Source organism: Megalobrama amblycephala, linkage group LG5 (assembly GCF_018812025.1).
Source record: "Megalobrama amblycephala isolate DHTTF-2021 linkage group LG5, ASM1881202v1, whole genome shotgun sequence".
Lineage (NCBI taxonomy): Eukaryota > Metazoa > Chordata > Actinopteri > Cypriniformes > Xenocyprididae > Megalobrama > Megalobrama amblycephala.
Window position 1 is genome coordinate 282,686 of NC_063048.1, and position 15,215 is coordinate 297,900.

Below are 15,215 nucleotides of genomic sequence, written 5' to 3' on the forward strand. Positions count from 1 at the left end.
AACATCATCGCAATAGTCACCAAACAATCACATAAACGCCTTAATAAGCAAATATTACTCAGCTCTTTTTACAAACAACAATGAGTGCACTGTAGGCTAATTACAATCTCTGACGATATCAAGCTTTCTGTCATGTCGCAATCCCTGGCGAAGCATCGGATCCGCGAGCGCGCGCTGAGTTGGGCTCATCCAGCCGCGGGTGCGCTGATGCGGTTATTTTTACTGATTTAAAATACATCAGTCAAACACATCGAATTCACAGTTCATTCTTTTGAAATTGTAGGTTTTGCTTATCAAGTAGGCTACTTTACTACAGAGCAAACAAGAAGGCTGCCCATCTCGCTCATTAACAGAAAACTGATTGTTCCATTCTTCTTACCTTTGCTGCTGATGCTGCGACTCTTCTTGTTTGCTTGTGTTCCTTCATTTTATCTTCCACATTTAGTTTTTCTCCTTTAATAACAAATTTGACCATTTTGAGGCTTAAATTTACAAAATTAATGGCTACTGTTTGAACTCTTCCTAAGCGCGCACTTGTGTTTGTTTCGTTAACTGAGTGATTGCGTCATTAGCCTACATTGCCTGATGTCTGAAAATAATAAATGCTCACCAAAATTATTTTATATGACAAATAAAGCATTATAGCTCATTTATATTTTTTTAAATTCACTTTAATTTAAATTTTAAAACAAAAATAAATTGTATGCTAATTTTTTTTATTATTATTATTATTATTGTGGTCGGCATATCGCGGGCCGCATTTACATTTGTGACGGGCCGCAGGTTGAGAACCACTGCTCCACACCCATTCAAACGCTTACTGCGCGTGAAGTGTCGCGTCGCGCAACTCGTGCCCAATTACATCAAAAGTAGCCTATATGCTCACTGGATGTCATGGCAACTGAATCACGGAGGAAAACTTTAAATATCTCGCCATCTCCAAAAAGACATGAAACACTAAACAAATGATTATGACATGCGTTTATCAAAGTAGGAAATCCAGACTTTTAATCCCTTACACACAATTACTGCTGTTGAAATACGAAATGGAGGCGGGTCCGGATTGAATCCCCTCCGGGTCCGGATCCGGACCGGAGTCCGGACTTTGAGAAGTGCTGCTCTAAATTTTATTATTAACTATTGACTGCTTCTTTATGGTTGTTATTTTACCTTTTGGTTTTATTAAGTATTTTCATTATCTATTAAAGTTTGCGTGTGAGGCTAAATTTAATTGTAATTAATAAAAAATTTTTCATCAACTTTATCTACTGCCTGGATCTCATTTTCACAAGTTTTTGCATCATTGTGATGTTGTGCTGATGTAATTTTGGTTTTGATTTTCGGATTGTTATGTGTGTTGCACCAGTAGTGGAGTGTATGTGTGTGTGTGTGTGTGTGTGTGTGTGTGTGTGTGTGTGTGTGTGTGTGTGTGTGTGTGTGTAATAAAAGAGCTCAAATGACCTCTCTGTCAAATTGCATTCATAATGTCAGTTAATATGCCTAATGAAAATAGGTAATTGTAGATAAAATAATGTAGATAAAATGAACAATGAGAAGACACTTGTATTAGATGTACATCACAGAAGAAAATAACATTGTAATCTAGGGAAGCAGATGAGATGGCAGGCAAAGACACGGATCTGAATGCAAAGGATTCATTTATTGAATACAAAAGCAAAACAAGAACTGGGAAACAAGGAATGTGGGGAACAGGAACACAGACCATCTATTCAACCACTGTCAGAGGACAGAGAGAAAACACAAGGGCATATCCACACTGGGTAATACACTAACAAGACACACCTGGAGCAATGAAGAACATCAACGGTGAAAACTACAAAGACTGGCAAACGATGGAACCAGAAACAGGAACAGAACAACATAAGAGTCCTGGGAACATGTAACAAACATCACATGATGCTGGTCACATGGTGAGGAGTTGTAGGAAGGTCATTGGAAACTATTTGTTCGAAAATATTTTTAATTGAAGTTACAATGAAATCAAAATTGACTATTTTTATTTATTTATTGAATAATGCAGTATTTATTATAATGATTTATCGGTGCACATCATTATTGTGTTAAATTCATGTGTCCTCATAATCTTGAATCAGAATATCTTCCTCTTGCAGCATCTCTTCTCTTCTCTGATGATGAGGGCGGGGCAACCTGTCACTCACATGAGATCCACCAATAGCAAACCACAACCATCCAATCAATTCCCCACAGACAGAATCAAGCCCCGCCCTACATTTGTTCTTGTTCCTGAAGCGTTTCACTCGGATATACGGCACAATAGAGAAGAAAAGAATATTGCATCTTCTGTTAATTGCTGACTTAAAAAAAGAGAGAGAGAAATTAGGAGAAGCAGCAGATTTTCTAATATAAGCTCTAAAGTGGTGCAGTGACACACAGGTGAAGCTTGAGGGTTTGAGACTGACCCAGTATCGGCACAGAAGAGACGACGCCCTCTCACGGTGTTAAATTTAACTTCAAATTTTACATTTCTAAGCCCTAGATCTCCAGCCAGAAGAAAAAGAAAATAAGAATGATACAGTAACTGCCTACACATCCAAAATAAGCAGACAGTAATGCTTAAAGAAACAAACTGCATTATGCAATGTGAGAAGAGCGTGTGTGTTTCATTATGGTAATGTTTGCACTCAACACCTGTTCTCTCACAGCGATCACTTTACACAACAGTCACTGTCGGCCTTACCTCACTCGCCTCACACCACCTGAACTACATACACCTCATTCTTTCAATTCAATTCATATTTATCTTCATTCATTGTTTCATTTGACACCTGCCTGTGCAGAATACACAGGAAATAGGACAAACTAGGTAAGTGTCAGTCATGAATTGCTTATTATTTGTTCTAAAATTCAGGATGAACTTGTAGGCCTTGCGTAACAGTTTAATTAAATATTAATTAATTAAATATAAACAAACAAACTAATAAATAAATTCACAAACAACTGTAACAGGTGATATTAAATACCATTGTGTGTTCTGAAAGCTGAAGATGGATCTGACCGAGCATTTGATGAGGCATTACCTCACTTACTCTCATCATAAAACTTTAGTGTCTTCTGAACATGAGAATTGCGCTCGTCTGTCTGAGAAACCTAATCTGCTCAGACACTGTAGTCAGTGATACAGTCAGCGAGCGGTCAGTGCACTTCCACTGGAGTTCATCATCTGCCTCGTTCTGAGCCACAGACTCCTGTCACAGGTGAGAAGCACATCCATGATGGAGTTCTGGCTGATTTCGGTTCCTCTGGATAAAATCAGCTGTCAGTCTTTGGAGAAACTCAAACGGGTCGCAGCTAAATCAGGTCTGGCCACGAGCTCCAGACTCCACGTCCCAGAGCTCAAGGTAAGAAACCTCTTCTTCTTCTTCAACATCTGGGCTCTGGAGTTTCTCAGTCAGATGGGTCACTTTATGCCAGTTTGATGCTCACAGTTGCATCCCAGCAAATAATGTTTAGGAATATTAGTGAAGACCAGACAACTTTGAAGGCATGTTCTGTTAATGTTACTGGAAAAACGTTTGTTCATAACTTTGAGAGAAACTTGGCAGAACGTTAGCAAAGTTCCCTGTTAGCTGGGATCTTGTTGCTGAAGGTCAATGATCAACGGAGAATAAACAAACTTGTGCTTGACCAGTGGTGGAAGTTCTTAACAAAAAGTTTTAATGTCTTTTTCAATCAAGAGTCAGTAAAGGAGGTGCTTAAGCTTCATAAAATGTTCAAACTAAACATTTATTGAGTTATATTCATGAGGTCTTATTATGCTTTTTTACATGTTAGAAATGCCTCAGTTGTAGTCTTGAGTTTTGTTCCAGGAACGAACTGGACCATAAAACCAGTCATAAGGGTCATTTTTTCATCTGAAAGCTCAATAAATAAGATTTCCATTGATGTATGGTTTGTTAATAACTGATCGAGATACGACTATTTAGAACATCTGGAATCTGAGGGTGCAAAAATATCTAAATATTGAGAAAAGTTGCCTTTAAAATTGTCCAAATGAAGTCCCAACGCATATCCACTCACAAAAATAAATTGACAAAAAAAAAAAAAAAAAAAAAAAGAAATTTTACTTAATATTCTAATGATTTTTGGCAAAAAATAAAAATCGATCATTTTGACCCATACAATGTATTGTTGGCTATTGCTACAAATATACCCGTGTGACTTATGACTGGTTTTGTGGTCCAGGGTCACATGTGGTATTATATATGGTAAGGGGCGTTACATTTGCGACACATGCTCTAAGCGGTAGACCAATCACAACAGACTGGGGCCAGCTGACCAATCAGTGCAGACTTTCAGAATAAACCAAAACTAAGGCTGTGTCTCAAATCACATACTCTTTGGGTAGGTATTTATTTTGAATAAATTATTACTTCGCGACCGCTAAAAAATGTTGTTCTGTCTAGAATCAGCGTCAGTTGCATAACCTCACTGCCATTCACAAAGCCTCATGGGATAGTAAACTCTCCATCGTTTTGCCATTACTCTATGAGTACTGTGAAGTTGGACGTACTACTATTGTCACATACTCTTTTACGGCTACTATATAGTACGAAAGTATGTGATTTCGGATACAGCCTAAAACAGAGCGTTCAGACAGAAGGTGAAAACAGTTGCTGCAAGAATGTAAATTATAAGAAAAATAATGAGTTTTTGAACATTGAATGATATAAACGTGTTCTAATAGACCCCATAAACAAAATGATATAAGACCCCTGTGATTCTTAGATACAGGTAAGAAAAGTATAATTTCACCCCAAAATTAAAATTCTGTCATCATTTACTCACCTCGATGTCATCCCAAACCTCCATTCCAATGACTTCATTTCTTCTGTGGAACAGTTTTGGTGCCCAGTGACTGTTGTATGAACAAAAGCCTTCAAACGGCTCCAGCCGATGAATGAAGGGTCTACAGTCATTTTCAGAATGAAACATTATTATTATTTTTTTTTTTTGAAAATGACTGATTGTTTTGCTAGAGAAAACCCTTATTTGTTTGGTTGGGGTCATGTAGTGCCCTTTGAAGCTGCCTAAATATGGATTTCGGACCATCAATAAAGGACTACATCTGAAGAAAAAAAGTCCTATACATCCTGGATGGTCTGTGAGTAAATAATCAGGAAATTTTCACTTTTGGGTAAATTAATCCTTTAACAGAAGTTGATAGAAAATGATAATGGAATAAATGAGTTCTATTCACAAACAATGTGATTGCAACATGATTCTAGTTAGTGAACAGTTTGTTCCATATGAATTAATGGAAACAAAAAGAGCTGACCGGTGTGTCAGTCAGTGAATCATTACAGGTGTTAGATTGCCTGCTTCAGTGAAATGTCTCTTTCAGGAGCACGCTTCTCAAAATCAGAATGCTAATTTCAGCTTCAGATGGTAAAACCTTATATATGGGCTAAATGTTTGACCTCTCAAAGTTTTAAGTCATATACATTTCCGGGGACCGTGCAGTGAAATGGGCCCTCGGGCCCATTAAACTCCTGGAAAAACCTCAACATATGAGAGGCAGACAAACCAAATACTTTCTTATGTTTAATTTGTGTATAATGCCGTTGATGTAGGTTGTGTAACTCTTTGTTCTGATGATTATGAAGGTAGGAACACTGGATGTGCTGCTGGGGCTTTCTGATGACCTGTCCCGACTCGACTCCTATACAGAGGGGTAAGCACTCTTGCTTTAAAAATACATTTATATGTATGTCAATATCTTTACTGAATGTCTTTACTGAACTATCACTTCCTTCTTTATTATAATGCATTCCAATAATAATATTAATAATAATAATAGTAGGCCTACCTTTGACTCAGCTTATATAGGTTTCCAGTTTACAACTAGCAACTTACTGTAAATTTACAGTAATAATTAGTGAAGTTCACAAATGTAATTTCGGGAAGAGTGAACCCATCTAATCTTTCAATTACTGGCCAGAGCATATAAGCAGCTACTCACCTTGCGTTGGTTTCAATAACCCTCCACCTCCCCAACTCCACCAACATAATTTAGGCATCTCATTTATCATACTCTTCCAGGCACTAGTAGTCCCTCTGGGGGGAATATCCAAGCTCGAGTTGAAGCTGCTTCCTCGAGCTCTTCCACAGCGGACAGCAAGCCAAATACGCTTAATCTTATTATTATAATCTTATTATTAGCTTAAAGATTATATGGGAAAACTAACTCGTTAATTGATTCAAATAATGAAATATTTAATGTGTTTGAAATCACCAAATGTTATGATACCCTGTAAAGCCTGACATATGCAACTTTTCTTTTTTTATTTTCTTTTTTTTTTTTATGAAACAGTTTATTGAGCTTTTAGATAAAATCTAAAAGAAAATCTTTAAAAAATGCATATGTTTTTTAAGTATCATATTTGTATCAGGCATTTATGGTTCATCTAGAATCTGATATATAACCTCAAACTGAGCTAAAACATGCAATTTTGTGCAGTTGCTGATATTTAGTGAATGTGATATGGTATCCCATAACAATTTGTGATCTGCATTTCCCCCATCCAAGTGCACACACACAGCAGTGAGTATCGAACACACACACACACAAACACACACACACACACACACACACACCGTGAACAGTGAACACACCTGGAGCAGTGGGCAGCTGTTGTTGCTGCGGAGCGATTGGGGGTTAGGTAGCTTGCTCAAGGGCATCTCAGTTGTGGGTAATGAGAGTGGAAGAGAGCACTGTTCATTCATTACCCCCACCTAGTACATTTCCTGTCGGTACTAACACCTTCGGGTTACAAGTCTGACTGGCCATAAAGGCCATTATATGGCCAAAAATTCAAGTCAAGTCATTTTCATTTATATAACGCTTTTCACAATACATATTGTTTCAAAGGAGCTTCACAGTGATAATAGGAAAATTATTATCGAGCTGAAGTTGGTTTTTGATTGAATCACTTCTGTTGTACAAAAAAGTAAGATGAAATTCTGATTATGTAAAACAACCTAAAATGCATATAAATATCAGTTGACACTCTGTATCTGTTACAGTGCAGCTGAGGCAAGAGGTGGATCCAATCGCAGCACTCTTAAACATTTAATAAACAAACTAAAAACAAACATGGTGTTCCAAAACACAGAGTGGCAAAAACATAATGGCTGAACAAACAGCAAAGACAATACAGGACAGAGAGTAGAGCAAAACCGTGGGCTTAAAGGGATAGTTCACCCAAAAATGAAAAGTCTGTCATCATTTACTCACCCTCAGGTTGTTCCAAACCTGTATAAATTTCTTTGTTCTGATGAACATAAAGGAAGATATTTTGAAGTATGTGGGAAACTGAACAGTTCTGGGGCACCATTGACTTCTGTAGTATTTTTTTTTTCCTACTATGGAAGTCAATGGTGCCCCAAAGCAGCCTCGTTACAAACTTTATTCAAAATATCTTCCTTTATGTTCAGCAGAAGAATGAAACTCATACAGGTTTGGAACAACTTGAGGGAGAGTAAATGATGACAGAATTTTCATTTTTGGGTGAACTATCCCTTTAAATACACCGGCTAAAAGAGGAACCAAACAAGACACAGTTGAACATAAATCAATTAACCAATGATTAGCCATGGTAACAAAGGAAATAATCAGAAACCGAGGAAACAAAGTCACCAGGAACTAAACACGGGTACCAAAGAAAACACAACATAAGTCTACAAACAGAACATAGCCATTACAGTTCTCCCCCTTCACACTTGTGTTGTAACTAGTCCAACAGAGAAGGGAGGTTGGGGATTTAGGCCAGGGGTTCTCAAAGTCTACATTCAATGATCCAAATCTGAATTTTCATCAATGCCAAAGGTTCGAAATAATTGGTTATTACAAAACGTCTCGGGTTACTTGTGTAAACCTGGTTCCCTGAATAGGGAATGAGACGCCACGTCATATGACGTTATGGGAACCCTCTGTGTGATTGCATCATGAAGCAGTCTTGTATCTAACCAATGATGAGACGAGACGTCAGAGACGGGTGACGTCACGGACCAGGAAACTATAAAGCATACCCAGAACAAAGAACGCTAGCTTCTGGATTATGGCTGAAGCAAGACGCTCACAGGTATGCCGAGGATACGGCAACGTGACGTAGCATCTCGTATTCAGGGAACCAGGGTTACACAAGTAACCTGAGAAGTTCCCTTTCATGGGAACTGTCGACGTTACGTCATATGACGTTATGGGAACGCTGTCCCAACTACGCCGTAGAACCAAGTACCTGTCTGTTATCTTGTAGACAGAACTGAGGAGTGGCTCGGAGTGGAGCCTACGTCCAGGTTGTAAAACCTAATAAATGTGTGCTGGGATGACCATCCAGCTGAACCACATATGTCATTAACCCTCAGGGGTCTGAGGCTGATTTGGGGCCTGGAGAAGTTTTGACATGCCCTGACATTTGTGCTTTTTTCAGTTGTTCATAAACATATTAATGGCAAAAGTGTCATTACACTGTATTCAGCACAAACTAGGCTACCATAATATGTGAGGAACATGTATGTACATGTTTGTATTTTTGAAGGAATAACGTTTATGTGTGGTTATTGAAAAAACAAAAAACTTAAGTTACTGAAATAAAGCCAAAAAATATATATTAAATCTGTGTTCACAAGACTTCTGGGTATTGGAGATTGTAGACTAGAGTTTTTGCTTCAAAATTATGTAAAAATTATCATTCCTACTCCTTCATATAAAACAATAGAGAGATTTAAATTTTCTAAAACATCTTTGGTCAAGAAACACAGTATGCATGGAGGCGTGAATAATCTGTCACGGTTCACATGAAAACAAGATGAAGATCCATTTGCAGCAGAGACATTTATTGGGGAAATCCAGAATCGTTATCCACAGAACCGGCAAGGGTCAAAAACCATAAGACAGTCCAAACAAACAGGAACAAAATAACATAAAGAAAAACCAAACCAGACAACCGGGGAATCAGGAGACACATGACATCAAACACTCAAACTAAATAGACAGACACTAATGACCAAATACACAACAGCTGGGTGCAATGATGAGTGGTGATTAGTCCGGGAAGTGTGTATGGGGAATGTAGTCCATGAGACAAGTGGAAATGACAGTCCGGGACAGAGTGCCCTCTAAAGGCTGAAGGGAACACTCACAGGTGATCGTGACATAATCATGAATAATGGGTGATTCCCACCTGAGAAGACAAAAGAATCACATAAAAGAGCTCTAATGACCTGCATAAATAATGAGGCCTTTCAGTCAGATAGGCTGTGAAAAAACCCTCTGTGATCATGTCTCAAGCTCATCATAATGTAAATCAAACATACAGAAAAAACAGCAATACTGTGAAATACTATTACAATTTAAAATAATGGTATTCTATTATTAAAATATAATGTATTTCTATGATACAAAGTGTCTGAACAGTTATGTTACCTCTATGGCATTTCATATAGGCTTTTATCTTAAAAGCATGCACATTTGGAGAAATATTGATGGATTCTCATGTTTATGTCAATTTTCTATACAGAGGAGTATTTATTAATTATTTATTGTCGTCACTGTGAACGCTGGATACTGTGTTTACAATTCATACTTGCAGCCGGAGGGCGCTCTGTGCACTTTTAGTCCACAAATGCCAATGCTAAAGAAGAATAGGCAATCCAGGAAATAACTGAACTAACAGAGGCCAGAGATCGCTAACTATGGCTATTCAAAACACTTTTCAAGACAATAAATACACGATTGAGACGATGAATGCATGTATTGCCTCTGAATTTGCGTCTGAATAGTGCTGGCTCCGTGGGCGTGGCCGCATTAGCGGATAATGAGCTGAATCAAGGACTTCTGACATGGCTCTCTTTTCATACAGATTACATAAACACAGAAGGTTTGTTTTCGATTTGACTTACACGATTTAAAACCTGACATTTCAACGTTTTTTTAGACAGAAGTCTCATTTTTTTGTGATTAGTATTCACTAAATTACAGTTCATTTTCTGAGAACTATCAGATTGGACTTCGTTCAGAGGGAGACGAGAGATCACGCATCATGTTAGTTTTCTTTATTTTACAAAAAGCAAAACATTTTGTTTTTACTCTGAGTGTACACAAATAAAAGAAGAATTTCCACAGATTAAAATGGTGTATAGCTCTTAATTGTATGTGCAACATTGACGGAGTATTTTGAGTCTCTTTCATACTGGTTAGAAAAAAAACGCGGTGATCACGCCGGCGTGCCTGCCGACCCGAGGGAGTTAATGGATGCTCCTGACATTAAGACCTTTGAGGCCGCCATACCCCTAGTAGAGTGGACACAGACAGCTAATGGAGACGGCCACCTCATAAGCAAGTGAGATAGCCTCAACCACCCACTTGCTCATTCTCTGCTTAGATGCTGGGCCTCCTTTCTTAGGAGACCCGTAACACACAAACAATTGATCTGTCTTACGCCACAGGGCAGCTCTGTGGACATATGCATCTAAAGCCCTCACTGGGCAGAGAAGATTGAGTTTCTCCTGATCCGAAGTTGTAAATGTAGGAGGATAGAAGGCCCGAAGTACGATGGGACCCAGGATGTTGGTGGGGACCTTAGGCATATAGCCTGGTCTAGTGTGCAGGAATGCTTTGACCATTCCAGGAGCGAATTTCAAACACAAAGGAGCAACTGAAAGTGCTTGAAGATCTCATATTCTTTTAAGAGATGAAATAGCCAGTAGAAATATGGTCTTTAGGGTGAGGAGTTTCTCTGAAACTTCCTCTAGTGGTTCGAAGGGAGCCTCAGCTAACCCTTCTAATACCACGGCCAAGTCCCAGGCCGGAGTCCTTGTACGTACTGAAGGCCTCAGCCTCAGTACCACAGAGGAAGCGTATAAAAAGGGGGTCTCGACCTACCGAGGAATCCCCCAGAGAAGCATGACCGAAATGGCCGCAACATAAACCTTCAAGGTTGAAGGGGATAAAACCATCCGAGAACTTGTCTTGGAGAAATTGAAGCACAAGGCTAATAGAAGAGTAGACAGGGTCCACATTGCTTTGTCTACACCAAGTAGAGAACAGTTTTCATTTATACGCATACAACTTCCACGTGGAGGGAGCTCTGGAGTGGAGTATGGTCTCCACAACCTCAGCTGGGAGAGCAGCATCTATGAGCCTGGCCCCCTCAGAGGCCAGGCCCACAGTCTCCGTAGTTCTGGGCGTGGATGAATTATCATGCCGCCCGCTTGAGGTCCTGCCTGAGAGGAGGCTCCATCAGGGAGTCGTCTAGAAGTGACACTAGGTCTGAGAACCATATTCTGGTTGGCCAGTACGGGGCTATCAATATTAGACTGACCCCTTCCTGGCGTGCTTTCTCCAGAACTCCTGGGAGCAGAGCAAACGTGGAAATGCATACAGACGCAGCCTCGGCCACATCTGTACCATGGCATCCAGACCCAATGGTGCTGGATGAGATAGGGAGAACCACAGTGGACACTGGGTTGATTCCCCTGAAGCAAATAGGTCGACTTCCGCTCGACCGAAGTTTTCCAATGTGAGCTCCACCACCTCGGGGGTGGAGTCTCCATTCCCCGGGGCTCGGCCCCTGCCTCGACAGGGCGTCTGCTCCCACATTTTGATGCCCTAGGATGTAAGCTGCTCTCAGTGAGAGGAGCTTCCCATGGGCCCACAGGAGGATCCGACGTGCCAATCTGCATCTTTTACTGCAAGAAATACCGCCATCATTTCCAGCCGATTTATGTGCCAGGAACTCTGATGGTCCTCCCAGAGACCCTGAGCTGAGCGACCACTCATGATTGCCCCCCCAGCCCGTGAGGGAAGCGTCCGTCGTAAGCATTATGCGACGACAAGGAACCCCCAACACAGGTACTTAAGACAGGAGCCAAGGCTTTTTCCACACGACCAGAGCATGAAGGCATCGCCGCATGACTTTGATTGTGCGAAAAGGATTTCCCCTCGGAGAAAACCCCTTGGCCACCACTGCAAGGGTCTCAAGTGCAGCAGGCCAAATGGTATCCCGTTGGACGCAGCTGCCATCAGACCCAACAGTCTCTGAAACTGTTTGACAGTGAGTGACTGGCCTAGTTTCACCCCATTGATATAAGTCATTGATATAATTTAGCATGCAGATGCCCTGGAGTCTTAGCGGAGCCAGGGCTGCATCCACGCACTTCGAAAATGTGCGGGGTGATAAGGATAGGCTGAAAGGAAGAACTCTGTATTGGTAAGCTTCGCCCCCGAAAGCGAACCTGAGGAACTTCCTGTGCTGAGGATGGATGGACACATGAAAGTAAGCGTCTTTCAGGTCTATCGCCACAAATCAGTCCTCGGACCTGATCTGTGGGATAATCTGTTTCAGTGTTAGCATCTTGAACTTGAGCTTTTGTATGGATCGATTTAACACATGTAAATCTATAATAGGACGCAGTCCTCCATTCTTCTTTGGAACAATGAAGTATCGGTTGTAAAACCCTGACAGCTTGCTGAGAGGAGAACCCCTTCTATAGCTCCTTTTTGCAAGAGCGTCATAACCTCCTGTTCCATTACCAGAGACTGCTCGGGGGCCACCACCGTGGAAAGGACCCCATTGAACTGGAGTGGGCGAGACCCGAATTTGTAACCCTTTTCTATTGTGAGCAGCACCCATTTTGAGATATTTGGGAGAAGTTTCCATTCTGCCAGAAAATTTACTAAGGGAACCAGTCTCTCGAGACTGGCCTCTGGTGTTTTTTGAGCACTTGACTCGGTGCTCTGAAATGGCAAACCGGCAAGGAACAGTCAAATCAAGACCGCTGCGCCCTGAAGCACACTGGGTGGCAGAGTTAGCAGAACGGCCCCCTGAGGGCACCGAGGAGGGGCGGATACCATATGGTGTGGTAAAGAACCCTCTTCGGAAGGGGGCTACCCTCGAATGTCCCATGCCACTGGCGTCAGGACCTCTTTGAAGCCTTCTTGGTGATAATAACAGTGTGCAGATCTGTCTTACCTCACAAAGACTTCAGCTATGTCACCTGTCCCGGTCCCCAAGCTTTCTGCGGGGAAGCAAGGGTGGCGACACTTTTTTTTTTTTGGATGAACGGTCAGACCAGTGCCCTGAAACGGCGAGCCGGCAGGGAACAACTGAACTGACCACTCTATGACCCTCCTCTTCTTGGAGGATCACTGGAAACCGCTGCGCCCTGAAGCACACGAGGTGGCAGGGTTAGCATACCGGCCTCTTTTCTTTTAAATTCCTCAGAATTTAATGTATTCAATATTTCATTTAATCCTCAAATTAAATGCAGCCCAAAACAAACAGTCAAAAATGACAGGCTGAATATATTAGAATACAAAAAGAATTATAGCTTGTAATAGTTTGCAAGGTATTATAGGGAAAGAGAGAAAGGGAAACTCCCGTCTACTCAGTTCCCTCCAAATATATATAAACACATTATATACAATATATACTACGTGCATGTAATCTATGCGCAGCCTCTGCAAATGTGAGATCCGAGCTATATATTCTTTATTGCAGGCTTAATCCACGCGCTGCCTCGGCATACGCGAGATCCGAGTGTAACACAGTTCGTAAATGTGGGAAGAAGGAGGCGGGAACCGGCGAATGTTCAACAAAACTTTAATATAAAATAAACAAAGAACAAAACGAAAGTAATGCCGGCAGACCCTCGCGGACGTCTGCCGGTGACACAAACATAATAAAACATAAAATAAAGTTCAGGCCTGGTCCTCTCTCGTCCTTCACTGACGTCGCTCCTCCTTTTATGCCTCCGGAGCTCCTCCGTGAGAGACTCGAGGCCGGCACACCTCGCAGGTGATGCTCATTATCACTCGCGTCACCGGCCTCGCGCCGTTCCCTCACGGCTCTCGCCCGCCCTGTTCGTCACACCGAGCCTTGCGTTAGACTTTTATTCCCTCGAGAATAAAGCCAACAGGAGTGGAGCTAAAAACTTCCACTAGTGCATTTCTTTCTTTACACTTCGGGACATTTTTATGAATGTACCCTGTCAGCTGCTAACTTTATTTTTGAACTGACGTGCATGCTCCACTCCCTAAATTCAGAAAGATATTTGATTTAACTTCTCAATTAAATCGAGAAAATAATCAGACAAGTATATCTCTGTTACGATGTGCTGTGCTGAAGAGACGAGACTTGAACGGATATCCACAATACAGGGTTTTAATGAGTAACGCAGGAGATAATACACACTGTACACACATTAACCAACAACAAGATCGGACAGGGAGTGAAGGGAGTGAGTCCATTATATGGGGAGTGCTGATGAGGAAGTCCAGGTGCAGGTGATGAGTGCTGATGGGGAGAAGACGAGGGAAGTGAGTGCAGGTGTGGAGACAAGAGGATTGTGGGAAATGGAGTCCGGGAAACACGGGAACTGTGACAATCACGGTCTGAATATTTCAAATAAACAATAGTCATGGCTTTCAAACACAACTGAATCATTTTTGATGTTGGAATAATAAACGTGTGGTTTTGGAACACGATATGTGCGTGAGGTAGTGAGTCCTCAGATCGATATCACAATATCCACCTCCTCAGAGCTGGACATGTGAAATAACGGTGCCTCAACACGGGGGAAGAAACCGCAGAGCGTGCTTCCACCTGGGAAACGGCACTGAACCTGGAAGGTAAGGGCAGAGAAAGGGCAGCGCCCGTCTCTAATGCCTCTGTCAGATCCACTTTACACAGTGTCCTGAGAGTGAGTTTTTCACAGTGCACTGACTGCACAGTGCTCTCTCGAGAGCTGCCTGGGCATGCTCAACTCCCATTCAACTGCTGTTTTTCGCCATAATAGGTGTCTTTTTATATATAAGTATATGGATTGGTGAGATACTCTTGTCCATTTTCATTTTCCGCTGTGGGGCTGATAACGGCCGCCCCTTGGTAATGTAATACAAAAGCGTCTGTCATTGCCTTGTAACACAACGGTGTTGTGATATGAGATGTTAATAACGACCACATTATGGAGGATGATCAGATATTTCTTTTAATTTTATTATTAATTTGTGTTTACATCGCTCAAATAGAGCGCAGCCAGCTACAGAGAAAAACAACCATGCCAAGAATTCTGAGCCGAGAACGGTTTTTGTAATCGTGCCATCTGATCCAGGCTCAAGTGGAAATACCACTGGAACTGTTCCTCACCATTCTAAAAACAGTGCGACCCGATGG

The 15,215-nt window shown here is 41.3% G+C and overlaps 1 protein-coding gene across 1 annotated transcript in view; it reads left to right on the forward strand.

The window, feature by feature from the left end:
* Positions 1-3,234: 3,234 nt before the first annotated feature.
* atp6v1c2 (ATPase H+ transporting V1 subunit C2) overlaps positions 3,235-15,215 on the forward strand; it is a 37,580-nt gene continuing 25,599 nt past the window's right edge. Inside the window, exons 1-2 of the mRNA XM_048190318.1 lie at positions 3,235-3,380; positions 5,646-5,713. Coding sequence (XP_048046275.1) covers positions 3,252-3,380; positions 5,646-5,713 — 197 coding nt within the window. The 5' untranslated portion in view covers positions 3,235-3,251. The remainder of the gene's footprint in view (positions 3,381-5,645; positions 5,714-15,215) is intronic.